The sequence below is a fragment of the Sceloporus occidentalis genome, unplaced genomic scaffold, assembly GCF_023333645.1.
Source record: "Sceloporus occidentalis isolate IW3139 unplaced genomic scaffold, rSceOcc1.0.p SCAF_4, whole genome shotgun sequence".
NCBI classification, from domain to species: Eukaryota; Metazoa; Chordata; class Lepidosauria; order Squamata; family Phrynosomatidae; genus Sceloporus; species Sceloporus occidentalis.
This window is the reverse complement of record NW_028316984.1, coordinates 104,161,868-104,189,525: the sequence shown is the minus strand read 5'-3', so window position 1 is coordinate 104,189,525 and position 27,658 is coordinate 104,161,868. Positions and strand designations below refer to the sequence as shown.

Sequence of the window (27,658 nt, the reverse complement as noted above, 5' to 3'; positions counted from 1 at the left end):
GCAGCTTCCGGATTCTTAGGATGCATGCATCATTTAAACAGCATACCTCCAAAGAGACCCGAAGCAGCTTTATTTTGGCAGTCTGTAACAGGCCATAGTGTCTAGATCAGTGATGGTGAACCTTTTAGAGGCTGAGTGCCCAAACTGCAACCCAAAACCCACTTATTTATTGCAAAGTGCCATGTCCCTTTGGCTTTCTAGTAACAAACTCTGGCAAACTCTATGCTGGGGCGACAGCACATGTGCCCACAAAGAGGGCTCTGAGTGCCACCTCTGGCACGTGTGCCATAGGTTCGCCATCACTGGTCTAGATCAAGGAAAGTAATACTGCCACTGTATTCTGCTTTGGTCAGGCCACACCTGGAATACTGTGTCTAGTTCTGGGCCCAATTCAAAAAGAATGTTGACAAGTTGGAACGTGTCCAGAGGAGGGTGACCAAAATAGTGAAAGGTTTGGAAACCATAGTTTATGAAGAGTGACTTAGGGAGTTGGGTATGTTTAGCTTGGAGAAGAAATGATTAAGAGATTATATGATACCCCTGTATAAGTATCTGAACGAGTGTCATATTGAGGATAGAGCAAGCTTGTTTTCTGCTGCTCCAGAGAATAGGGCATGGAACAATGGAGGCAAGCTACAGGAAAAGAGATTCCACCTCAACATTAGGAGGAACTCCCGGATGGTAAGAACTGTTCAACAGTGGAACACTTCCTTGGAGAGTAGTGAAGTCTCCTTCTTTGGAGATTTTTAAAGAGAGGCTGGATGGCCATCTGTCAGGGGTGCTTTGATTGTAAGTTCCTGCATGGCAGGGGGCTTGGACTAGATGACCCTTGCGGTTTGTCCCAAATCTCTGATTCTATGATAAGACTCAGCCAGGGAAATCACAGGCCTGAGCCTACAGGACCTGAGCATGGAGGTAGAAGATAGGGGGGTCTTAGAGATGTCTCATTCACCAGGTCACCATGAGTTAAGGTTGACTCGAAGGCAGCTAACCACAAAACAAGTTCTATCATTAGACCACAGACCCATGCAGGTAACACAATCTCAACCTGAAGACAAGCTTCTAACTTCGTAGCATGTTGCCTGATGTAGACTTCAAGAATTTGAACAGTTTTATGACATTTGTGTTTGACTAGTAAATGTATTACACAAAAGGATTTTGGGACAAAAAGTCTCATAAATACTTTGTCATATGATCATAACACAGAAGCAAGTTACACAAAAAGCACATTATAGAGACTGCCAAGACACAACTCGGTAATTGATTTTACATAACTCTTCCTCAAAAAATGTATATGGATAGACAGAAATTCCATGAAAATAAATGGAATCCAAGCAGTTTGGGATTTTACAGACTTTTTATTTAGTTATCAGTTATAAACAAATACACACACACAACCCATCTGTGCCACTGGACGTTTGATTCCCATCACCACTTCAAATTAAGTCTAAGCTTTGCCACTCAGGGAACAACATTTGTTGCTTTTCTGAGAGTCAGATAACCTGTAACAATATCTGAAGGAAGCATCCGAATGTAGGCAAATTCTTCAGTGGTACTAAATCTCAGTTTGCTCTGTGGATCAGTGTAATTTGCAGGAAGTCCTGAAATATCAGAGTATTTCTTATGTGGTTTAAAAGAAGGAGGAGCATCAATACTGAAGTAATTTGGATCATTCACCTGCCATGGCAATGTCTTCTCTGATGTAAGGATTTGTTTCAGATTTTTCCAGGTTCTGTTCTTCTTACCAGCTGCAGCTCCCCCAATCCCAGAATGAATGAAGCTTGGAGCTTTAAATGGCAATGGCTTACTAGAAGTCTCTACCGATCCTGTGCTGGAGTCAGTGTTCAGAGTTTTATTTTCATTTACTGCTTCTGTATTTGTACTTTGAAAGAAATTTCCACTGCCAGCCAAAGCTGCCAACCGCTTCTTCTTACCCAAGCTACCATTACCAGGACTGGAGGGTCGCTTTTTACCACGAGTCACTGAAGCTCCTGCCCCTAGTCCAGGAGAGGTAGCAGACAAGGGTGCTGGTGGCATCTGTGTGCTTGATGGGGAAACAGCAACAGGGCTTAAGGCTGCCATAACAGTGGCTTCCCAGAAGTCTCCTTTCATTTACACGTAATTCATGCCTGATGAAAAGAAGGGGGGAAAGATATTGCTATGCAACATGTCCAGTGCTATGCCAGCAACACACATCTTAAATCACTATCCTGTAATTAAGCTCATTTGATCTTCTCTGTCTCGTTCTAACTACTTTAGCTGTCCAAATCATGTTGAGATTAACTTCTTTAGATGACAAAAAAGAGCTATTGCCTGGTCATACAAAACCAGTTTTCTATCATTGCAAGAAATTATTCGGTTTAAGGCATTAACTCTGTTACTGACACATGAAATGCTTTTCTACGAGAGCTATGGCATGTTAAAAACAATGAACATGTCAGAATGTGACTCTGGCCTCAGTGTCAACAAATATTTGGGAACACTATGAATAGAGCTCAAAAATATTCTTCAGAGTGCAATTAGAGTTTCTGATACCACTCACAGAAGCTCTTCGATTAGCACAGCATTAGGTTCCACTTTCAGTAAAGGGACAAATCTGGACAATTCTGTTGGTCAACAAAACAATATAGGATAATATAGAAAAATGAAGGTTTTGCTAGTAGCTACTTTTAAAGGTTACTTTAAAATGCATCAGTCTGTGGTGGGCACAGTGCAGCCCTATCTAGATGTTAAGACAGAAACTCCCCTCAATGGGTAAGACTGAGGGATGCTGGGAAGGGAAGATGAGTAACATCTGGAGGATTGCACTTCACCAAACTCTGGACAGTCATTTTTAGACTAAAAATTGAAACTGGTGCATATACAAGAAACAGCTACCAGAGGGCTATCTTTTACATCCAAATGTTACAGCTTTTTGCAATGATCCCTGACAATGTTCATAGGTAAGGACCGATATATCTAGAACACTTAACATTTTAATAAGTGCAAGTGATTTAGCAAGGCAAATCCAGTTGTTAATACTTCACCTTTAAAATATATTTACTGTAAACAGGTGTTAACAAATAAAGGCTTGGATGACAATGGAGTACTGTCCACATATTTTAATACTGTGTAGAATAGTGTAATCCAAAGTCTGTGTCCTTTTCTCACACACCTAGCAAATATAGAACATCAAAAAGAGGGGCTAATTAACCTTAATTTCAAGCACAGTTCAGTTTCTTCTGTTCACTAAGAAACATTGTTTGTCTGATATTGTCATTTTCTCCAAGCTCTTGGACCTACATTTCCAAAATAAACAGAATGGCTAGAAAGCAAAAAGAAACGAGAGTAAAGCCCTTGTGTGGGATATACAGAAAAATATCTACAACGTTCTTGGAAGTCTGTATAAGTCAGCATGTTTTTATTTTTAAAAAAGAACTTGTTCTTGCTTGCCTTCCTTTTAAGAACATGAACCACTTGAGCAAGGGCTATTTTGCTTCCCAGAGCTACAGGAGGTTCAGGGAAGCTGAGGTGTAGACTTGTGACAAACCTGGAGACTGACTCTGCTACTGAATAAACAAGTCAGTGAATAAAGGTCAGTGATTTCTCTCCGAGTACTATAGCACACTACGATGACTGAGGACATCTAAATGTGACTCTAGCCTCGGTATATAGGTTCCTCATTCAGGTATGCTCACAGCACAATAGCTTAGTTCCATTTGGAATTATGTGATATGTTATAAAACATGTTATTGTTCGCTTTTATTTCTATTAAGAATGAAAATGTAATGAAAAGTATTTTCACTAATGACAATGGAAGTCAATGTTCTTAAAGTAAAATACTGACCTGGTCTCAGCAGTTGATTCAATGGCACTATAACTTTCCAGTATTATTCTGACCTTCTAGATATTTCATGTTTGTCTAAAAGAAAAAACGAATGATGAAAATGTACAGAATATTTCTCAGAATACTGAAACAGGACTACAGCGGACCCTTTCCGTATGCAGGGGATCCGTTACACACACAGAGCGCGTATAGAAAGAACATCTATGCTCACACATTGTTTAAAACGATGGGTGTGTGCTGCCACGTGTGACAGGCACATGTGCCATTGTGTTAAATGGGGCTTGCCTTCTGTGTAAGGTTAAAGCTGCGTCTGGCGCAGGCGCACTATATGGTAGTCTAAGGCCTGATCCAGACTGGTGCTTTGTGCTGGCCTGGACACATAATAGGGTTGCCCAGGGGGAGCGTCTGCAGGCCCCGCAACCTTACTGCGTGGTGGCGGTGTCATCATGGCGGCCTCTCATCTACATGGGGGCCGCCATGATGCTGGCACCACCGCTGAGTGCCCAAATGTGGCACACAGAAAGTGGCATCATGACGGCGCCACTTCCTGGTGCAACACCACAACAAAGGAGCTGTTCTAGGCAGCCCCTTTTCATTGCGGTGCCTCAAGCTTTGTTCCCGCACAGCAACCAGATGGCTGCAGGAATGAAACCATGCAAGAAAGGGGCCAGGAGGCTACACCTGTCGGGGTCTCCTGGGGCATGAAGCCCCAAGGACGCCTCTTTTGGGGACCACAGAGAAGCAGCCTTTTGCCGCTCCTCCTTGGTCCGGAAAAGCGCCAGATTGAGTCCTCTGGGCTGCTGATGAAGCTGCCCTGCCCCCAACCCGGCTCCTGACTTGTATAAAAATGAAGGCAGAGAACCCAGCATGCCAAGATCTTGCACGTGTTTTAAAAAGAACCGAAACTAAGCAAGTTAAGCCTGTACTTAGCCAGTCAGTTGCTCTACTTGCAAGGTTTTAAAAACTGTAGAACAGCACAGCAGAAGGGAGCGTGAAGGAGCCAAAAGACCTTGAGATTACGGGGCGATGGCCAAGGCAGGGCCAGGACACACTGCAGAAACAATCCCGTTTAAGACCACTAACTGCCCGGGCCCAGTGCCAGGGAATCCTGGGAAGCGTAGCTTCTCTGACAGAGAGGCTCAATGTCTCACAAAACTACACTTCTAGGATTTGCTAGCGCTGAGCCAGGCAGGGCAGGGAAAGCTGCCTCAAACTGGGTCATTTCTGCAGCGCCTTCTGGACCTGAGCCACACAACAAGAGAAGGGAAGTGGCTGGAAAAGACAAAGGATGATGACCCATGATCTATTTCCAATGAACAGAAGTTACCAGGAATAAAACCGGCGTCAAAATGGATCAGTTTTTCAGTGTGGACGCAGCTAGAGGCCAAACACCGCTTCCTCAGACTCACCGCTCGAAAGAAAGAAAGGGAAGAGGAAGAGAGGGATAATAAAACCGCACACGGGAAATGACGTAAACATGAACTTCCGGTTATACATGGAACCCGCCACTGGCCGCCATTTTCTCGACGCGCAGAGCTTCCGAGCCGCTCTAGCCCTTTGCAACTCACTGGTCACCTCCAGCGAGTCATGTATTTCTGCAGGAAGCACTGTTGCACTTAAAAGCCAGCCACGCCCCTCCCCCTTTGGACGGAACCCGGAAGTGAGCCTCGTGCCCCCTCCTTCTCGCCAAGTCCCTCCCCTTCCTCGTGATTGAAGTATCGCGAGCTTTGAGTGGGCTTAATTAGGAAATCTCGCGAGAAGGGCCTTCCTCTCTCCCCTCGCTCTCTCTTTCCGTGGCCCGGCAAGATGGTAGGTGGCAGGGCTGCGCGAGTCCTTGGCTTCTGGGGGCAGTTCGGCCATTGGAGGACCATCCAAGTCCCTCCAGTGCCTCAGTCGGTGGGGGAAGGAGAGAGGGTCCCGTCCTCCTGGGTCTCATTGTGGGAGAAGGTGGAAAGGGAGGCTGAAGCTGCCCATAAGTGGCTCTGAGGGTGCATCTGCAGTCTAGAGAAAGGGCTCCCAAGGGCTGGGATTTCTACTTTGGTGCAGAGCTTTCTGACAGAGGAGCCGATATCACGCCTCGCGAAACTACCAGGCCCCAGGATTCCCCTGGTCCAAAGCACGCACTGCAGAAATGGCCCCCCTTGAGACCCGCTTTAACTGCCCTGGCTCAGTGGCAGGGAATTCTGGGAGCTGTAGTTTTGTGAGACATTTAGGTTGGGAAGGTGGGTTATCTTTATATTTATACGCATTTTATTGTTGTTTGCTTATTTTGTGACCCTCCTCAAACCGTTGGGCGAGGCGGGCTAAAATAAGCTTTATCTTCTCTGTCAGGGAGATCTGGTACCACAGTAAACTGCAATTCCCAGGATTCCCTAGCACTGAGCCAGGGAAGTTAAAGCGGTCTCAGACTGGATTATTTCAGCAGTGTGTCTTTGAACATAATGTGTGCTGCGTTCCAGACCTTTGGTCATCTTGGTCACGTTCCTCAGCACAGGTCCCAGCTTGCCAATATCCTCCTTGAACTGTGTGCCCACAACTGGGCACAGTATTTATTCCAGGTGAGGTCTGGCCAAAGCAGAACGGACTGGGACTACTACTTCCTTTGACCTGGATACTGTAGAATTGCATTGGACATTTTGGACACTGCACCTTAGAGTGGCGTCAAACTGCATTATTTTTATAGTGGTTCCTAAACTTTAGTCCTCAAGCTGCTTTAGACTTCAGCTCCCAGAAGCCCCAACCAGCTTAGCCAAGAGTCAGTTCTGGGAGCTGACATGAAAAATACCTGGAAGACCAGTGTTTGGGAATGAGTAGTGTAGCCTGGTTTGTAGGGGATGGGCTTTCCCTGTGAGAGAGCCCTCCTCAAGTGCAGAACAAGCTTTCCCTCCCAATTATGGCCTCCTTTCAAGATTTGTATGTATAATAAGATTCTTCTGGTGCACGAGCTGATTCCCTGTTTTGATCACCTTAGAGACCCTATGACTATGTATTAATGCATGGGATGGGATGACTTCAGCCCTGAGGTCTGAATTTAATATTTGAGCTTCTTGCTAGAAATTCTGTGCACCATGGTTGTTATGTTTACTTGGCCTGATGGGTCCTCAAAGCATCTGAAACCACAGGTGGTTTCTGTTAAATAGTTTTTTGAGTATGCATTTTTGAGTATAAAGACCCTCCTGTTGGTTTAGATTAGAATCCTGCATTCAGAGTTCCTGCAACACTTAATTAGTCTATCGAATGCATCTGAGGAAGTAGACTGAAGCCTGTGAAAGCTCATGCTGCCAATTCCTTTCTTTCAGATAGCCTCAAAGGTGCTACAAGATCTCTTTACGTACTGATTCTGCAGACTAACACAACTATATCTTTGAATTCTACCACTCAATTAGGCTGTTTGTCAGTGATGCTAGGTGTATTCAAGAGTGTTGTTATGTTACAGAGGGGTGAAATGGAGGCATTGCCTTTCAAATAAGAATGCTGCCTTCATGAAATTTTCCTTCAGTCCCTAAATGTATAGCATTGCAGAGAATGAGACCTTTAAAGTCACATCTAGAACTCTTCTATTTGCTGTGTTTACATCCCCTTAGTCACTTTGCTTGCCCCTTTTTGTTTTTGGACAGTGAAACTGCATTTCTAAATAATATACCGAGTAGCTAATCATATACCAACACAGCTATGTAGCAAAGTAAAAGAACATCCAAAATCCACAAAACAGTGATACCTTTGTCAGATCAACCAGATGCAAAAAAATATATGTTGTAAGATTTTGAAGCTTCACTGGCTTCTTCATCAGGCAAAGATGTTTTAAAAGATTTTAAATATCCTTGTATAATGCACATGGTTGTATATGGAAGATACTAAACAAATTTTGAAAAGAGTATTTCTTAAATACGTTATTTAGGTATCCTGTTTTCAAAGCTCTATAGCACCAAATGATGTATATTTTTCTGATGTAAAATTTTTATTTAACACAAGTCTTATCTTTTAAGCCTTCTAGGCTGAGGAAAACCAGGAAACTGAGAGGCCATGTGAGTCATGGCCATGGCCGTATTGGTAAGTACTAGAGATGTAATATTTCTGGAAATGTTGATTATGTGGAAGGGGATCACTTTCCTTCTGCAGGGAGGTGACATTTGATATGAAATGTAAAAAATATGCAATATTTTAGGTTCAGAGTTAATCTTATTTTACTAGCTTGGCAGTACAAAATGTAACAATTAAGCCAGCATGGTGTAGTGGTTTGAATGCTGGACTGTGACTCAAGAGATCAGGGTTCGATTCCCTGCTTGGCCATGAAACTCACCTGGGGCAACTTGCATGATTTCAGCTTTGGGGGAAGACAATAGCAATGGCAATCCTCTGAACAAATCTTGCCAAGAAAACCCTATGGTAGTTTCGTTTTAGGGTTGCCATAAGTCAGAAATGGCTTGAAGGCACAAAACAACAATAATTATTTAGCATAGTTATGAAATCTGTAGGTCAGTGTTTTCGAATCAAAAGCAAGATCATTTGTTAGAGGGCTAAAGGATAAATACTTTACATTGCAGTCCTATACAGTTCCACTGAATTTATTGGGATTTAATTTCCACATAATTGTGTGTAGGATTGTAATCTTCATTTTGTACAATCCAAAAAGACAGAAGATGCTCTGAATAGCAATAGCAAGTACATTTCTACTGCTTATCAGTGCACTAGCACTACCTAAGTGTTTTACAATGGCCTGTTACAGACAGCCAAAATAAAGCTGCTTCGAGTCACAGTGGAGGTATGGTGTTTCAATTATGTATGTGTCCTAAGAGTCCAGAAGTCGCACCAAAGCCACGCTCCAGCCCTAAGGACTGGAGCATGGCTTTGGTGCGACTTCTGGACTCTTAGGACGCATGCATCACTGAAACACCATATTTCCACTGTGACTCGAAGCAGCTTTATTTTGGCTGTCTGTAACAGGCCATTGTGTAAGCCAATTGCCCCCAAGCTGGGTACTCATTTTATCAACCTACGAAAGAAAGGAAGGCTGAACGGACCTTGGAGCCCTCCTCTAGGATTGAGTTTACAAGATTCTGAAAGCATTTGCCATTTACTTTGCCTGTTGTGGGAAGGCACACACAGCTATAGTAGGAATGGCTAGAACAAATTCCTGCTCTTTCCCAGCTCAAAACTTCATTTACTGCAGATACTGCTGTAGTCTGGCACTGAAAGTCTGTATTTCTCAGCCTTGCTTCATAATGCCAGTTACTAACCCCCCCCCCCAAAAAAAAAAAAGCCCTCAGCAACTTCCAACTAGAGTAGACAGAACACAGAGAGTAAGGGGGACATTGAGGTATAAAAAGCCTTTATAAAAAGGAGTGTTACCTGTACGAAAAAGCTCCACATTTAAATTAAGTGTTCAGTTCGACAAATATCTTAACCATAGCTATAATGAAGACAATAAATATCTGCATGAGGAACAGAACTTGAGGAAATGTTAAGGAAATTGTTTTCTGTATACCAAATAAACTTTCTAAACAATTTAATCTCTCATAGGCAAACACAGGAAACATCCTGGAGGCCGAGGTAATGCTGGGGGTATGCACCACCACAGGATTAATTTTGACAAATAGTAAGCTTATTTTTCTTTTTACATAGGTGTGATAAGCATTGTAATATTGTATAATACAAAGAGCAGGTTCATTTTGTTAATGTATTCAGAAACAGACTCAAGCTTTGAGCCAGGCATAGGGAAATACACTGTTTCTCTGGTAGACTTAAGTTAGTGGGACTGATTTAGTTTAACACTGAAGCTTCCATATAAATCTTGACTTGAAGCTATAGATCTACAGATTGCCGAGACTAGAGTCACATCTCGATATTGTCTGTTATCATGGTGTGCTATAGTACTCGGAGAGTAAACACTTACCTTTATTCACTGACTGTCCTCTTAATAGTCCAGTCAGTTGCCTGGTTAGTAACAGTATCTCTCACTGGGGGGAATGCAGGTCATCAGGATGACATGGATAATAGCATTTAATGTTTTGGTAACAATAATCAGCATTCAGGGTTTTCTGACAACTCTAGTGACCTGCTAGGATTATTGGGAGGAAATGCAGATTGAATGTGGTGTCCAAAATAATCAAAAAGCCCCAGGATTTTGGCACACTATCAGTAGTATTCTGAAAAGAAAATGCAATGATCAAAATAATTTATTGTTAGAGTTAATGGTAATTATTTACATTGAATTAAAATATTTTAGGAAGTTGCGTATAGCCTTACCATAAACTATGCTATGGCATGTAGTATAATTTGGTACATGGCTTATGTGTGATGCCAAAACCCTTTCTAGTAAATAATGTAATTTGGGCTGTGTTTGCAATAACATCTTTCATGGTACTCAGGCAGTGTCTGAAATAGTGAGGCAACTGCCTAAGTGCACATAAAGAAGTAAGTGTAAAGTGTAAAAATGTTCATTTATACCGTGGCATGATCCCTATATAAATCAACTTTTTAACTGAAATTTTGTTAACAGACAAAATGGTGGAATCCAGCAGAACTATCACTGGGTGGAGGGAGGCAGTTTCCCTTCGTCAGTCCCACATGCACTTCCAAAGCCAGCTCTGTTGGGCTAGGTAACCTTTTGGAGTCAGTTTTGTGGCTACAAAATGAGGAGAAGGGGCTTAAAGTCTGCTAGTGGAAATTAGATGTAGCCCTTTGACAGTTTAATATCCTGTAGTCATTTTCTTTCCATTGACTGCTGTAGACCTTTATACTCACATTGGAAATTGAAGCTGGCGGTCAGAAATAGCATTGAGATACAGGAAACAAACAGCATATAGCTGTGTGTATTTATCTCGTGAGGGTCCTAGACAAGCAACAATAAATCTGAGGGTCACTAGTTTGCAGGGAGAAATGCCATATTCTGTCAGCTTTAAAAATTTCATTCTTTTTATGAGCTCTATCTAGGTAGTGATGAAGATGCATTGCGAGATTATTGACACCATGACTTTATTTTGGCAACAATTTTTTCCCCTAGTCATCCTGGTTATTTTGGAAAAGTTGGTATGAGACATTACCATCTGAAAAAAAATCAGCACTTCTGCCCTACAGTGAATTTGGATAAACTGTGGACGCTGGTTAGTGAGCAGACCAGGCTCAATTATGCCAAGAATCCTGCAGGATTAGCTCCAGTGATTGATGTTGTACGCGCAGTAAGTGTCATTGAGTCTTGCCTTTTTTTGATTCTAGATTATGACAGAACTAATTTGGTTGTCTAGTATTTTAATGCATTTAGTGTCTTCAGAGATCAAGAATGAACTGTTTATGAAGTTATTTTAGTAGTCATTCAGTGGCTGACACCATTGTCAGTATCCTTACACCTGTGTGTGTCTTTCTAGTTGTTGCAGAGGTTAGTATTTTCTTCCATCTTCTGCAATGATTAAAGCCCCTCCAGGACTCATGATTTTCTGAAATACTGCCTCTAAATGGTGATTCCATGGCTGGTGGAGAGCACTGGGGATTGGAGAAGCATCCGACTATGCTTCATAGACATATGCAGACTGATGTCAATGTTTGCTGAGACCTTGGCAGAATATGTGACCAGTTTGTATCTTGCTACGGGGCATGGTCAGATGCTTCTCTGATTCTACCCCCAAATATTCGGGGAGCTATTGCAGAAAAAGGTATGAGTCTAGAGTGTGTAAGCAGAGTAAAATAGCAGAATCCCACCTGCAGAACTCTTACATTATAGGATCTGAGTTTTAGTCTGCACTTCTGCATTCTGTGTCTTTTCTGAGAATGTGGGATACCTACCTTTAAAAAAACACCACCACCTGGTTCATCTCTTGTGTTGCACTGTATATACACAACTTGTGTACTTGGAAAAATATTCTCCAGCTTTGCTCTACTAAAGACGACTGTAAACTAGAAAAGATTTCTTGGGAGCAATGTGTGAGAGTCTAATGAATCCCATACCACTGTGGATAAAGGAATTAAGGGGCATTTGAAGAGTTAGATTTTGCCAGTCATCATATAACCTGATCTACTGTACATCTTCATAGCTGTCTTAAGGTCGAAGCCAAACTCACTTCTTAGCTTTACATTCGTAGAACCAAACTATGTTTTCACTGCCTTCTAGAGACATCCCCCTTTAGGTGGGTGTCTGTTCATCCAGCTTTTGAAGGCATTCCCAAGCTTACCCAGAAAAGTGCATACTGTTGGTTCACATGGTGTCAAAGTGCAGATGGGAAAGCCTGGGTGGGGAAAATAGATGTCTATCTTTAAATGTGCAATCCCTGCATTGCTGCTGATATTACCACCACTGTTAAGAAGAGGAACCAGCAAATCATACTGTGGGCTGTATAAAATTCAGCTAGCTTCTCCTGTCTCCATGCCTTATAGTCCTTAGTTTACAAATATCACTAAAGCTGATAGTTATGAGGACAGAATTAATATATAGTATCTCCAAATCCTTTGTCCATGGATTTTATTTAGTATATCTCAAAGGTAGTAGTTTCAAGAAACAGAGTATATTATTGTAGAACTTGTGTTAACAGTGTATTATCTTTTCAGGGTTATTACAAAGTCCTGGGCAAAGGGAAGCTGCCAAAACAGCCTGTAATTGTGAAAGCAAAATTTTTCAGCAGAAGAGCAGAAGAAAAAATCAAAGGAGTTGGTGGAGCCTGTGTGTTAGTGGCATAAAAGGTTTTTTATCTTGAATAAACAGGCATGAACAAACAATCTAAGTCTGTTTTGTTTTGATAAGCTTAAGATGAAAACAGCCTTGCTGTTGATTCTGAAACTGCTAATTTCATTATGGTCAGAAAACATGTATTTAAATACAAAATTGAATTTCCGCTTCTGTTAAAATTGTCCAAAAAACATCTGTGAAGATAGCATATTCTGTATGCTCAAATAAGCTGCCTGTGGGCTATGAAAAGGAACTAAACAACTGAATTTATGAAAGTGGAACAGGTAACTCTGATCTTCATTTACTGGAGGCTTCATTCAGGTGTCCACACCCATCCACTCTGGTTCAATAATTCAGGTTCAGAACTTAATTCCATCAACCAAATTATTTTAATCATCCTACCTCTCCTGTGGGAGTATTGGTAGCTTGAGACACGATAATTAAATGCCTTGAATAAATAAGAGGTTTGTTACATCCATGGAAAACCTCATCAATATTAAGTTCCAAAATGGCGAAAGGAAGAAGCAACCTTTTTTTTAAAATCTATTTTGAGTATGTATACCCTGCTCTACAGCCACAAAGGTGCTCAGAGCATCTTACAAATGGTTAAATTAGAGAGTTCCCTGCCCTCAGGCTTACAGTCTAAAAAATAACACAAAAAGGAGAAGGGAATTGTGGTGGGGAAAGGAATCAAGTCCAGTGGTTCTCTCCCTTGGAGGCCAGGACCAAGGCAGATAGAGTGGAGGGAGGGCTCTTCTTACTCTGGCTAGGCCCAATAGAGTTGGCCTGCCTCTCTCCCTCCAAGGCCGGTTGGTGACAGATGGACAGGAGGGAGCGCCCTCTTGTTGGCTCCAGACTTCCAGGAATGCTTCTATATTAGCCTTAATGCTATGTACAATCCTGTGGCACAGGGGCCACTGAAACCAGTGAAGGGATTAAGGCAAATCAAACCACACAACCTTTCAAAAAGTGAGATGCCCCACATTTGCGCAGGCTATCCTGTCCCTATGGGGTTTGGGAAATGATGGGACAATTTGCCACTTTGAAGTCCCCCCTCCTTTCCTATTGCATATGATTCTTTGTGAAAACTGCCACTTAAGCATGCATAAGTCTAAAAACGCCTTCAGGATAAATGTGATCTTCATCACCAGACAGGAAACAGTTTGATTTTGTAGTTAATTAGCTCTATGTAGGGGCATCCACATAATCTCAAAAATGCAAAACCTCATGGCGTGTATGTGGGCATCCCAACTGGCATCTAGGAAGCCTGTTTAATAGCTCTAGTCCATTTTAATGTTGGATCTCAAAGTGAGGCAATCACTGCAGAAGTTGGAGATATCACTTTTCTACTTGTGGCATTCTGATTATATTAGTTAAACTAAACATTCATACTGTTCCCCTTAGTAACTGTGCAACCTATATCAGCAAATATGTTTGAAAAGAAGCTAGGAATGTAGTGCTAGACAAATTCTATTGTCTAACTTAAATGGCCAGAGAATTTCTTACACGTTCTTGGGTTAGGAAACAACCCCATACAGACAGCTGTCTACCCTCACCTCATTACTTTCTAACATCTTTCCTGATGGGGATCTCAAATTTGCATACCTTATGACCTTCAAGTTCACCTTAAAAGGTATTACAAAAATGGATTTTGGAACATACAGTGGACCCTTGTTATACGCTGGGGTTTGGTTCCAAGATCCCCCGTGTATAACAAAATCCGTGGATGCTCAAGCCCCATTAAATATAATGACATAGCAAAATGGTGTCCCTAATAAAAAAAGGAAAATCAAGGTAAATTTATACTTTTTTGAAACATTTTCAGACTGTGTATGCTTGAATCCGTGTATAAAAAATCCGTGTATAAGAAGGGCCGACTGTACTCTCATGAACATTGTCAGTCCCAAATATACAACATACATTATGGCCAAGCAGAAGAGACTGCCAAGACAATGAATTTGTTTATCTATTTTTCTCAAAAATCCTATGTGAATATGAGATTCCATGAAGATAAATGGAAACTACCGGTAAGCAGCTTGGAATTTTATACAGAGTACTATAGTAAACCTCAACGACTGGCAATATTTAGATAACGACTTTGAGACCCAATGTGGTGTCGAGTTTGAGCACTGGACTGACTGGAGAGCAGGGTTGGATTCCTGGCTTAGCCATGTAACTCCACTGGATGGCCATGGGCAAGTAACACTTAGCCTCAGGATGGCAATGGCAACCCCCCTCTGAAACTTGCTAAGAAAACCCCATGATAGGTTTCCTGTGTTAAATACAAAACGCACTGCAGAAATAATTCAGTTTAAGACCACTTTAACAGCCCCTTCTCAGTGCTAGGGAAGCCTGTGAATAGTAATTTATTGTGGCATCAGATCTCTGACAGAGAAGGCTAAATGTCTCGCAAAACTAGGTTCCAGAAATCTCTAGCATTAAGCCAGGGCAGTGAAAGTGGTTTCAAACTGGATTATTTCTGTAGTGTGCTTTGGATCTTGATCTCAAAGGCAGTGCAAATTCTCTTTGCTTACTGGTATTCCAGACTAATATGACTATATCTCTGAAATCTACCCCTATGGAAAGCACTGTTTATTTACAGTTAAGGGGGGGGGATCAAAATTGGATGGTTTTTCAATTAGGGGGGGGGTATAAATTGGAAAAACTAAAGGAAAACACCCATGAAGTTTCATTTTGGATTGTGTTTTCAAAGTAAAAGACTTACCAATATTGTTTTTTACACAACACTAATAAATAAATGGGTTTAAAAACAAACACTATAAGTGAAAATGACTAAACAGGCTATTTATTCTGGACATGATTTATTGGTAAAGTTTATAATGTTTAGTAAAGTGGAAGGTAGTGCCCAAATATCCTAAAGGCACCAGATCCCATTTGATTTTGGAAGGTAAGCAGGACCATCTGTGATTAGTACTTGGATGGGAGTAAAGGTAGGGTAATGGTATTCCCCATTTACAAGGTTGGCAAGTTGTGTCTGACCACAGGGGATGCGAGGCTGCCAATGACTACTAGATGGTGCGGGCTATATTCCAAAGGAAGGAACTGGTAAAACTGCCTTGAGTATTCCTTGCCTGAGAAAATCCCATGAAATTTATAGGGTCGTAGTAAGTCGATAGGATAACTCCACTGAAGTCATTGTATTTTGTCCACATCATGAGATGTGGACAAATGTGATTCATTTGAACAATAACTTTAGGAAAAGTAGAAGGCCATAGAAAGAGGCAGAGAGGTAGAAGATTCTGGGGTCTTGGAGATGTTTCATCCATACGGTCCCCATGAGTTGGGGCCCACTTTGTAGAGAAGTGACTCAAGACTCCCTTAACTTTGCACAGAGGTTGCAAGGGCTATCACAGTGGCTAGGAACTCCACCTGCCTTAAGCATTGGGAGATGGATGCACGTTCTAGGGCAAACATCCACAGCAATCTTTAAAGACATTAAGTTGTTCAGGGAGGAGTTTCTACAGAACACTCTTAACAGACTAAAAACAATGAACACACTATGTCTAAGAAAGGGGGCAGGAAGGCAGCTAAAACGCCTTTTTTCAGTCATTGTCCTCCTTTCATCCTTCAAATGGGTGTGGCAGAGCCAGGAATTATTGAAAGGGATCTGGGAGTCCAAGTAGACCACAAGTTGAACATGAGTCAACAGTGCGATGCGGCAGCTAAAAAGGCCAATGCAATTTTAGGCTGCATCAATAAAAGTATAGTGTCTAGATCAAGAAAAGTAAGAGTGCCACTATATTCTGCTTTGGTCAGGCCCCACCTGGAATATTGTGTCCAGTTCTGGGAACCACAATTCAAAAAGGACATTGAGAAACTGTCCAAAGGAGGGCAACTAAAATGGTGAAGGATCTGGAAACCATGTCCTATGAGGAACGACTTAGGGAGCTGGAGATGTTTAGCCTGGAGAAGAGAAGGTTAAGCGGTGATATGATAGCCCTGTTTAAATATTTGAAGGGATGTCATATTGAGGAAGGAGCAAGCTTGTTTTCTACTGCTCCAGAGAACAGGACCTGGAGCAATGGATGCAAGCTCCAGGAAAAGAGATTCCACCTCAACATTAGGAGGAACTTCCTGATAGTAAGGGCTGTTCGATAGTGGAACACACTCCCTTGGAGTGTAATGGAGCCTCTTTCTTTAGAGGTTTTAAACAGAGGCTGGATGTCCATCTGTTGGGGATGCTTTGATTGAGAGTTCCTGCATGGCAGGGGGTTGGACTGGATGGCCCTTGTGGTCTCTTCCAACTCTACGATTCTATGATTCCATGTTATTCAGACCTAAGTGGGCTAGGCCTAGTTTCCCCTTCCATCAGTCTTCAACCTCTTCCAGCCATAGGGGAGGTTACCAGACCCTTTGGGATGGGGCAGATAGCAGTTTGGATGATGCCCACGCTCCTCCAGTTTGGAGCAGGCTCCTTCTCTTTGAGATACCTGGGTGTTGACAACCACAGGCAGGTGGGCCCTGTCCACAACTTCTCAAGTTATTCAACTGAATTCACCTAGGTTCCCAGAATGGGTTTCTGCACTCTCCAGTGTCAAAAAATAGTGAAAATACATACATGTGTGCATAAGACGCAGATTGTGGAAGGTAGTAGGCAAAAGGGAGGACTTCACAAAGGAAGGAGACATGTTGGATTCCAAAGGAAGCATCTTCTTTGAGTTGCAAATGGACACGAAATTTCCTAGACTTTGAGAATTTGACCTGTGGCCAAAAAAGGGGGAGGTACTAAGAGCAGAAACAAAAGGCAGGCCTATGGATAACATCTTCACTTTCTTTCTCCTGTTTACCTTGAAGAAGCAGCCAGTGTGACTTCGAAAGGTTGCAATGTGTAGATGTACATTTTGATTGACTCAATAAAGATATCATTGTGAAGCCGAAGGCTTTCATGGCCGGCATCCATGGTTTTTTGAGGGTTTTTAGGGCTATGAAGCCGTGTTCTAGAAGAGTTTCTTCCTGACGTTTCACCAACATCTGTGGCTGGCATCTTCAGAGAACGTCAGGACTAGACTCTTCTAGAACATGGCCATGGGAGGATTGTTACACAGGGATTGGTTCGGTGAAGGGAGCCTTGGTCCTGAGTTTACAAGGCCTTAGCAGGAGTGTTAAAAGCAGGGGGTGTCTTGTGCTGCCACACTTCGTCACTGCTTTGACTGCCATGGCTCCATCCTCTGGAATCCTGTGATCTGTGGTTTATTGTGGGAGTGGGACCAGAGCTCTCTTAACAGTGAGAGGGACATAAATATGGCTGAACTTATACTTTCTTGCTTTCTGCTTCTGTACATGGCTTTGCAAAAGAATCAGTGGTTACAGCAGACTCATAGAATGAGCTACAGAGTAAAGTGTACATGGGCTATGATGGCCCCTACCTTTTGTTCCTGTGTGTGTCCACCGTACACACTCACATCACACGCACGCACTCACCCTCCCTTTGCCAGAGCTTTTAGAATACAATGGTCTCCCTTTGCTGTGGCCTTGAAGGGAACAGGATCATCCTAGCTAGTATCTCTTTGCATTCGAGACTCCTAGCAAATGTAGAGCCAATAAGAAAATGTGTGACCATTGCGTGGACAGTGAACGCAACCAATTATTTGTTGTTTAGACAATAGCCAATTAACTGCCTGTGGTATAATCATGTGTGTACTAAATAGCCAATTAAGCTAATGCTATGTAAACAATGAACTGTGTTTTACTATAAAACCTTTTGGAAATGGCTATTGGGCACGGCAGCAATTTTATCACCATCTGCTGGTGTGCTGTCGTCTTGGCCAAAATAAAGTGCATATTACCTATGGACATTTCGGGTTCTCATGTCTCACTCAAGGACACTCCTTTCAAATGAACGTATTGGGAATGTTTCCCTAACAACAGAAGGCTCAATGTCTCACCAAACTACAAATCCCAGCATTCCATAGCTGTGGCAGTTAAAGCAGCATCAAATGAGGAGGAAAGACAACGGCGGGGGAAGTGACGTACAGACCAGACTTCCGGTTGCCACGGTGAAATGGGAGCCATTTCCCGACATCGCGCAGTGTCCGAGCCGCTCTAGCACTTTTCAACTCAGTGGTGCTCCCTCCCTTCTCACCCGGCGGTTGGTGATCCATTTGGTAGAAAGCGATTGAGGCAGGGTCTGTACCGGAAGTGTGTCATAGTAGAACTCCACCTCTCGCTCCTTCGCTCTCTCTCCATTGGTCTCTGAGCTTATGGGCAGGGAAGAAGCGGTGGCCATTTTGGAGGTGGGAAGGCGGTTCTCGCCGGCGATTCAGCCAATAGGCAGGTGATACCTGTCTAATTCAAGCGATGAGATGTTCCAGAAGAGAAGATTTTTATATGTTTTCAGTGCTAGGGCTGCATCCGCACTACATAAATAACCCGGTTTGACACCGCTTTAACTGCCATGTCTCAAAGCTATGGAATTCTGGGATCTGTAGTTTTGTGAAACATTTAACATTTCTCTGTCAGAGAGTTCTGGTGCCACAACAAACCACCAATCCCAGAACTCCACGGCACTGAGCCAGGACAGTTAAAGTGGTGTCAAACTTGATTTATTTCCGCAGTGCAGGTGTCATTTATGTTATCCTACCTTCAATAATATTCAGGAAATACACTCATCCCTCCATATTTGCAGCTTTGATTATTCATAGATTAATATTGTGTTCTCTCTAGGAACATCTAGGTCCTCCAGTGCAAATCTATGGTCAACTTTAACCAATAGTTGCACTGAAAGACCTAGAGATTCCTAGAGAGAATACTCTGCTAGGCATTTATGTACACCGCATTGAAAAGGTGCCTCTTGGACACTGTCTATTTTGGCATCTGCCAGAAGACGCATATGGAAGATGTCCTCTTTGCTCAGCCAAGGTGGTGGGCTCTCACTATATATCCTGATATTACTCTCCTGAGCACTGGGTTGAACATGGTCATTTCTCAGTGGCTTGTCAAGGCTCTAGAGATTGCTGAGATGGACAGAATGACATGCTGGATGAAAGAAAAAAAGTGAAGAACAAATAAAGAAATAATGGGACATCTTTTATGTTTTTCTGAAGAAAGAATGGAAAAATATTATATTGGGATAATGGATAATGTATCACAAACAAATTATAAGTTTATCCACTAAACATTAAGTTGGTTAAGGTTGATTAATGATGTCTAATTTGGTTACCTGCAAGATATTAAGGTCTGTCGTGGGGTTTATTGGACAATGAAAGGACATTGGCTAAGCAAGTTAACTCAAAACATTTAATATGAGTAAATATTAGAAGAAGTAAATGTAAAAGAAAGAGTAAACAAATTAGCGGAAGGGAACGATTATATAAAGGTTAAGATATAACTGAGTCTTAAACAAATACTTTAAAGATAAAACAAGTAGTAGTAAGTGCATTATATGTTAAATGCGTTTTATTCAAAAGGTGTCAAGAGGGACAATGTTGTATGTTTAAACAGGAAGAATTACAAGTTATGGATTATTTTTGTAAAAAGGCAGAACCATGTGAATTTGTGTGTCTATGTCTGGGGGGGGGGGAATTTTTTATGGGTTTATGTTTTTGTAAGTACTGTGAGATACCCTGTATAACAAGATGTTTTGAATGTATGAATAATATAAATATTAAAAAAAAAAAGAACATGGCCATTTTTAATTGTCATTGCAGGTCTCCAGTGCCTTTTATCATTTCTTGGCACTTCTTTCCCTTTGTATTCTTCCCCGTGGTGCTGCCTGGATTTTTCGGGAATGGCTGTTTTCCCCTTGCTTGTGGACTCACTAGTCCCATGAAGTGATTTTTGGATGAAGGTCTTCTCCTGGCTTATGCCAGTTAGCGGATACCTGTTTCCAAAGTGCATTGACATGGCTTGCTTCTTCCTTTGGTTAGGCTTCACAGTGCCTCGGATGTTGGCGGGTTTGCTGCACTTGGAGCGCAGGGTAATGTACACCACGTTGGGCAGTGATGAAGTGTCATTTGTCCCCACTGTGGGTCTTTCCAAATCTGGAAGCAACAAGGTGCCATCCAGTGGGATTTCAAGAGGAAGGGTCTGGTCAGCATCTTGAAGTTCCAAGTGTTTTCTTTTGGAGGCCCTCCTTTGTGCTGTTGTACAACATGGCCTACTTGACTGATGAGGAAACCCAGATAGATCACAAAGGCTGTGCCCAACAGCAAATTCTTTCTGGTCCTTGGGCACCGTCCACTCCAGAGACTCAGCAACAGGGGCAAACGCAGAGAGAAAATGAGCCAGTTTATAATTTGGCATGTCTGATCCAGGAAGCTCATTTCTCCAATTAATCCACATGATGAAAACAGTTTTAAGAATCCACTGCTTGCCGGCTAGTGTGGTGATGATGCATGCCTTCTAAATGACCAGATTTCTCCTCCTCCTTTTCCAGCTGTGTGTGTTTTTGTGTCTGTACACACACTGGAAATGCCCTAGGAATGTGAATGTTCAGTCCTAATGAATATGACAGGCTCCCCCCTCCACAGGCTGTTAAAATCTTATCGGCCACCTCAGAGGGTGTGATTTTGTTTCGATGAATGAATGGAGTCGGCTGTGTAAACAAAGTTAACTGAGTCACAGTATGAAAAGTCTGGGAGTCCCTTCTGGGCTGGTGCACTCCTACAGGAGAGAGAAATACCATTAAATAGTCATCATCAGCTACACAATGTGATAAAACTGTGTTCCTTCTATAAAATGGCAAAATCAAGGTTTCCTTTTTGGAATTTAAATATTTTGGAATATTTTCAAACCATTGATGAATAAATCTGTGGACACAGAGAGCTCTATATGGGGTGCCTTGAGGTTGTTTTTGGTTTTCTCCTTGCTATTCTTTCCTTGAGAACACGGGCCTGCATTGTCAGAATAACAGGGGACACTATGTGGAGATGGCTAGAAACTAGTTGACCATAGAAACTAGATAGTCTATAACAATACTTTCTGGAAAAGCTAGAACCACATACTATAGTCTATAGCCTTCAGTATTCAATAGAGGATGAAAGAGGTCTTAGGTTACCACACTCCAGTTCCTCAACAGCATTGGACAGCAAAACATCTTAGATGGGCTAAGCATTTCCAGTCATAAGGAAGCACTCCACACAAGTATAGTGACTGTTAGTATTTTCCAAACATACTAATTCTTATTACTCTTCAAAAGCCAGGCAAAAGTGGAATGCTGAGTTACAGATCAACATTTGGAGGCTGCGACATTGGGCAGGCTATTTTAAATCAATGTTGAGGATGCACAGCCATTGAAAAGATACCACAACCTGGTGCATCAGCATTCAGGGAAAGATGAGCAAGTGTAGACCTCATTCTCTTTTTACAGATTCGTTGAGTACACATAGTGTAATGGTCTGAGAACTGAACTACAACTCTGGAGACCAGGGTTTGAATCCCAATTCAGTCATGGAAACCCATTGGTGACATTGGGCAAGTGACATCTCTCAGCCTCAGGGGATGGCAAGAACAAACTCCCTCTGAAGAAACTTGCCAAGAATACCCCATGATAGGTTCGCCTTAGAGTCAACATAAGTTGAAAATGACTTGAAGGCACACAACAACAACAAGAACAAGAACAAGAACAACAAAGCTAGGGAGTGGCTTGCCTGTAAACACTACTGTAGCAGAACATTCATATATAGCAATATTCTGGGACACTTAAGCCATTAAAGTGAAGTAAACCTGACTGAGATATAAACATCATTGTTCAGACTAGCAGAATTAATGACAACAATCTGATGTATTGATGGGGTGAGGCTCACAGCGGGAGGAGAAAGAAGAGGCCCCAGGGTTCTTTTAAAAATAAAAATTAAATTTTTAATTTTTTAAAAAAATATTTTTTCTTTAAAGCATCATATTTTACCAAATTTTTACTTTAACCCCTTGAAACTATATATATGTGTGTGTGTGTGTGTGTGTGTGTGTATATACATTTATTCTGTGTGTATGATCTCGTAATTTAAAGGTATAAATTCAATTTTCCTAGTTGTTTATATCACAACTATTACCATTACATTCAGTGATATATGAGAATTATAATTTATAGGTATATAGTACAAAAAACATTACTATGCATTCTGTATGGTGTGGTCTGAGAGGAGGTCAATTGGAGGGGGTTGACATGAGTTATCACACCGGGTACATGTAACTCCCGGCAAGTTCCCAGCAACTCCCAGTGCAGATGGGCCTTTTAGCACGTAAGGAATATGTGCTAGGGTTACCTCGGGGCGTTGCCCCACAACCCTAGCACGTATTCCGTACGTCAAAATGGCAGCACCCTGTACAGATGGGCGCCGCCATTTTGAGGCAACGGACGCTTAGTGTCCGCACGTCACGACGCCATTGTGACATCGTGAGTGCGTCATTGGCGCACTGCGGCATCACAATGGTGCCGCAAAAAGAACCTGCTTTTTACAGGTTCTTTTTGCTGTGTGAAGAAGCCGCGCAGTTTGTCCACTGCAGCTTCCTCGTGCAGCAAAACAAGGCGTGGGCAGACCGCCCTTTTTGGGCGGTCTGTACCCCGCCTTAGATATTCCTGTAGAGGTATGCTCTCAGGTTAAAAAGAGTGGTGGTTTCTTTTGTTTGCGGTTTTTCAGTTTTTCATTTTCACAGGTATCCTGCACAGGTGTCCTGCACCCCAGTGAATGTGGAGGGCTCAGTGTATATTGCTTTCTGCCTCATCTGTCACAATAGCATGTTTTGCGTTGTGTACTGTATGCCTTGATTTGGGCGCTGGGGGGGGGGGGGGAGACACCATTTATTGTTCCACTTCACACAGAAAAACATCTTAGACCAGCCTTTCATGTGGCCCTCACACTACATTATTATTGTATTTCCATTTTTATTGTCATGGCTACAGGTTATGCAATACTGGTGTTTGTAATTTCATTAGGCATTTAACAATGGTACTTAAAATGGAATGTTACAGACTGCCAAAATAAAGCTGCTTCGGGACTCTTTGGAGGTATGCTGTTTAAATGGCACATGCATCCTAAGAATCCAGAAGCTGCACCAAAACTGCACTCCAGTGCTTAGGAATGGAGTGTGGCTTTGGCGCAACCTCTGGACTCTTAGGACCCATACATCATTTAAATAGCATACCTCCAAAGAGACCCGAAGCAGCATTATTTTGGTAGTCTGTAACAGGCCATAGTCCTTTAACTGTGTACTGTGAAAGGCCTCATAAATACTGACTGAGGGATTCTCTTCACTGATAAGAGACCCCATACTGATCCCGAAGCAGTTGCAACCAGAGCATTCCTCAGGAGTTACAAGCAATGCAGGTTGGCTTGCTATAACCCGGCTGCAACCGGGAATTTCCCGATTTTGGGGGGCCCGGGCCCCTCCCGGCACAGGTGCAGCCCCAAAACCGGGAGCCCCCCGGTTGCAGCCTGGGTTGCTGCGCCCCAGGCAGGCCTCGCTGCCCTCCTCCTCTTCCTCGGGGAGGAAGAGGAGGGCAGCGACGCCTGCCAGGGGCGCAGGAGGCGAAGCTGGAGGTGGTGCCTCCCCGCGCGCCCGTGCCACCCTCCTCCTCCGCCCCCTCTCCCCCAGGCTGCGCGGAGGAGGCGAAGGTGGACGGAGGCAGCACCTCCTCCACGCGGGGAGGGGGAGAGGAGGTGGGGGAAGGTCGCGCAGGGAGGCGGGGGATTCCCCCGGGATTCCACCCCCCAGCGAGGCCCTGGATGGGGCTCCACGATCGCGGAGTCCTCCCAGGCCTGGCATGGGCTTGGGGGACGCTGCCTCCGAAGCCCATGCCAGGCCCTGGATGGGGCTCCTCCGAGGCCTGGCATGGACTTGGGGGACGCTGCCTCCCAAGCCCATGCCAGGCCTTGGACAAGGTTTAAAAATGTAGGACCTTTTTTTTTAAATTCCCTGGCCAGGAAATTTTTTTTAAAAAAGTCCTACATTTTTAAACCTTGTCCTACATTTTTCCCGGTTTGGAGGTCCCCAGGGATGGCAACCCTAAATGCAGGGCTACTGTCTGAAAACCCAGAGAAAAACAAACTGCCTTTTACCCTCCGGTCGCCTGGAAAATCCAGATCAGTGGTAAGGACACAGCTCTGTGGCCAGAAATATTCCACACTGTAAGACACATGATCCTTGTAGGACCACCCTTTTCTTCTGGGTTATCACTAGGAGCGTGACACTACTGGTATTGCTGCAGACCAGGAAATTTTGCTGTGGATATGGGGTTTCCCACCAGTGTAGACAAGCCCTATGTATGATTAGAAATGTATTAATAAATGCTGCAAGATTTGTCTGTGTATGAAGCTGAATGGTGGTACTGTATGATCAGCCTTTGTTGTAATTAATGCTGTGCTGAGCAGAAATGAGTGCCCTAAATGTTTTGATGTATTTTTCTGCTTTTTATCCTTTACCTGAATATATATATAATTGGCTTTGACCCTAAAAAAGAAAGTGTAGTGTGAGGCTTAGTCCTTAGTAAATATCAAGCGTTTAGGAAGGTCACTTCTATTATATAGGTCTAAAACACACTGCAGAAATTATCCAGTTTGAAACCGTTTTAACTGCCCTGGCTCAAAGCTAAGGAATCCTGGGAATTGTAGTTTATTGTGGTACCAGAATTCTCTGGCAGAGAAGGCTAAATGTCTCACAAAACTACAGATCTCAGATTTGCCTAGCATGGAGCCAGGGCAGTTAAAAGGGTCTCAAACTGGATTATCTCTGCAGTGTGTTTTGGACCATAGTCTAAATATGTCAGTTAACAAAGTAGATGTATCCCTGGCCATTACTTCTTTAACAGAAAATTTGGTGCCGGGGACAGAAATATCATGAAAAAGAATAGGAACAGGTTCCCAGGCCACAAAACAGAAGAGCAGTTCGTTCACTGTCATTTCAGGGAACGTTTTACCCAAAACTAACAAGATGGGCAAGTGAAATGAAACAACCAGGTCAGATAAGTCTTGTGTAAGTAAACAAAAAATAGTTTGACTTTCTAGATATCACTTGAAGGCTTCTTCCAAAATCATCCAGGAGAGTATTCGTCATAAATAAATAAATATTAATAAAATAATAAATAATTTCTTTCTTTCACCAGCCTCTACATCTCTTAATATTTCCATTTTGATGGCCAGAGTTATGATTTTTTAATCTGTGGTGAGGGGGTGGAGACTGGTAAGGCAGGCATCTCTGCTTTCCCCTTTGCTTTCTCTGTTTCTGTTTCTGCATGTTCAGTAAGGGGTTCAGGAGGCAGCTATAATAATAATAATAATAATAATAATAATAATAATAATAATAATAATAATAGTTTATTTTTATCCCGCTTTTCCAACTTTTGATCAAAGCGGCATACAGATTTAAATAGAAAATACATCAAGATAGAACAATTAAAAACAGCATTTAAAAACAGCATTTAAAAACAATCTCGATAACAACAACAGGGCCAGCTGAGTGGGGAAATCCATAAACATTGCAAGGTCATCGACAAAACATAAAATGACATCTCATGGGGGGAAGGCTTGAGAGAAGAAAAAGGTCTTAAAATTCTTCTTAAAGAGATCTAAAGATGTGGTGGAGCGGAGCTCGTCAGGGAGATTGTTCCATATTCTAGGGGCCGAGATAGAGAAGGCCCGTTGCGAGGTCCTCGCATAACGTGCAGTTGGGACCTCCAGCAAGTTCTTCCCTGCCGATCTGAGCTACTCTTTCCTTTGTCTGCTATAGGCAGATACTCAAAGCTTCAGAAGGGTCAAGGAGGTTCAAATTTTTCCCTAGCTCAAGTTTTAGTACAGTGGACCCTTGTTATATGCTGAGATTTGGTTGCAAGATCCCCCGTGTATAACAAAATCCGTGTATGCGCGAGTCCCATTAAATATAATGACATAGCAAAATGGTATCCCTTATAAAAAATGAAAAATCAAGGTTTGATATTTGAAATTTATACTTTTTTTGAACATTTTCAAACCATGTATGCTTGGATCTGTGTATTAAAAAATCCATGTATAAAAAGGGCTGACTGTACATTGTTTATTGCAGATCCACTGTGGCAACCTAAAAAGTCTGTATTTCTCCAGGGCCAAAGCCAATGTATACTGTCAAAAACCTTCCGGATACTGCTAAAAACCTTCCAACTAGGCAGAGGACAAGGAAAAAAGGAGCTGGATAGCTGGAGAGACTTCTTCTTTTTTTTTTTAAAGGACCTTCTTTGTTAGAGGCTTTGGCTGCATCTACACTGCAGAATTAATGCAGTTTGAGACCAGTTTAACTGCCATGACTCAATGCTATGGAATTCTGGTTGATGTGATTCATTACGGCACATAGCCAGCATAGTAAAAATATATACAAAGTTAAATTACAAATTTCAAGAATTAAAAAAGAAAATTAAAAAAGAAAATACATATGTTACAAGGCATGGTGGAATTCTGGGATTTGTAATTTTGTGGGATATTTAGTTTCCTCTCTCAGAGGGCATTGGTGCCATGACAAACTACAAATCCCAGGATTCTTTAGGATGGAGCCATGACAGTTCAAGGGGTGTCAAACTGCATTAAGTCTGCAGTGTGGCAGCAGCCTTTGTTAACCAATTTGAAGATTTTTATGGTTCTTTATATAGTTTTATTTTTATTGTTTTAATGTGTTTTAGTATTTTTAATGGTTTTAATACCTGCTGTTTTTTAATACTTATTTTTTAAATTGCATGTTATTCTCTTAATGAGTTGATACTAGTTGAATGCTCATTTTTGTACATTTTTAATTGTATCGGGGTTGTTTTTCATTAATTTGAAAGCTGCTTTGGCTGCATCTGCACTCCAGAAATAGCCACTTTGATACCACTTTAAGTGTCATGGCTCAATGCTATGGAATTCTGGGAACTGTAGTTTGTTGGGGCACCAGAGCTCTTTGTCAGAGAAAGCTAAATGTCTTACAAAACTACAGTTCCCAGACTTCTTCAATGCTATCATTGAGCCAGGGCAGTTAAAGTGGTGTCAAACTGGATTAAGTCAGCAGTGCAGATACAGCTTTTGTCTCCCAATTTTGGATATCTATCTATCTATCTATCTATCTATCTATCTATCTATCTATCTATCTGCAATAATAATAATAAAATAGCTCTGGACTACAGCTCCCAGAATCCTCAGCCAACCATGCCTTTGGGGGATTCTGGGAACTGTAGTTCCCAGGCTCTGCTAAATATGTACCTACAAGAGAAGACTTTT

At 42.3% G+C, this 27,658-nt stretch overlaps 1 protein-coding gene, 2 non-coding genes and 1 pseudogene across 5 annotated transcripts; 2 read left to right on the top strand and 2 right to left on the bottom strand.

Moving 5' to 3' along the window:
• Positions 1-1,338: 1,338 nt before the first annotated feature.
• On the bottom strand, positions 1,339-5,296 carry LOC149314443 (INO80 complex subunit C pseudogene; annotated as a pseudogene). 2 transcript variants are annotated; one of them, XR_016280924.1, is made up of 4 exons: positions 5,154-5,296; positions 3,827-3,901; positions 3,194-3,304; positions 1,339-2,129 (listed from the first exon to the last, which is right to left on the bottom strand). The product of XR_016280924.1 is annotated as an INO80 complex subunit C pseudogene, transcript variant X2 (transcript). The 2 variants fall into 2 exon arrangements; XR_016280923.1 differs by lacking the exon at positions 3,194-3,304.
• LOC149314444 (small nucleolar RNA SNORA3/SNORA45 family) lies at positions 3,517-3,648 on the bottom strand. Its single transcript, XR_016281177.1, has one exon. It is a non-coding gene; the product is annotated as a small nucleolar RNA SNORA3/SNORA45 family (small nucleolar RNA).
• A 285-nt stretch (positions 5,297-5,581) lies between the features above and the next one.
• On the top strand, positions 5,582-12,532 carry RPL27A (ribosomal protein L27a). Its single transcript, XM_089521137.1, has 5 exons — positions 5,582-5,635; positions 7,813-7,876; positions 9,347-9,422; positions 10,830-11,004; positions 12,365-12,532. Exons 1-5 carry the CDS (start codon positions 5,633-5,635, stop codon positions 12,491-12,493), a joined length of 447 nt encoding a protein of 148 aa, XP_089377263.1. The 5' UTR covers positions 5,582-5,632; the 3' UTR covers positions 12,494-12,532.
• Positions 9,646-9,776, top strand: LOC149314442 (small nucleolar RNA SNORA3/SNORA45 family). The gene has a single exon (XR_016281178.1). It is a non-coding gene; the product is annotated as a small nucleolar RNA SNORA3/SNORA45 family (small nucleolar RNA).
• Positions 12,533-27,658: the final 15,126 nt, after the last annotated feature.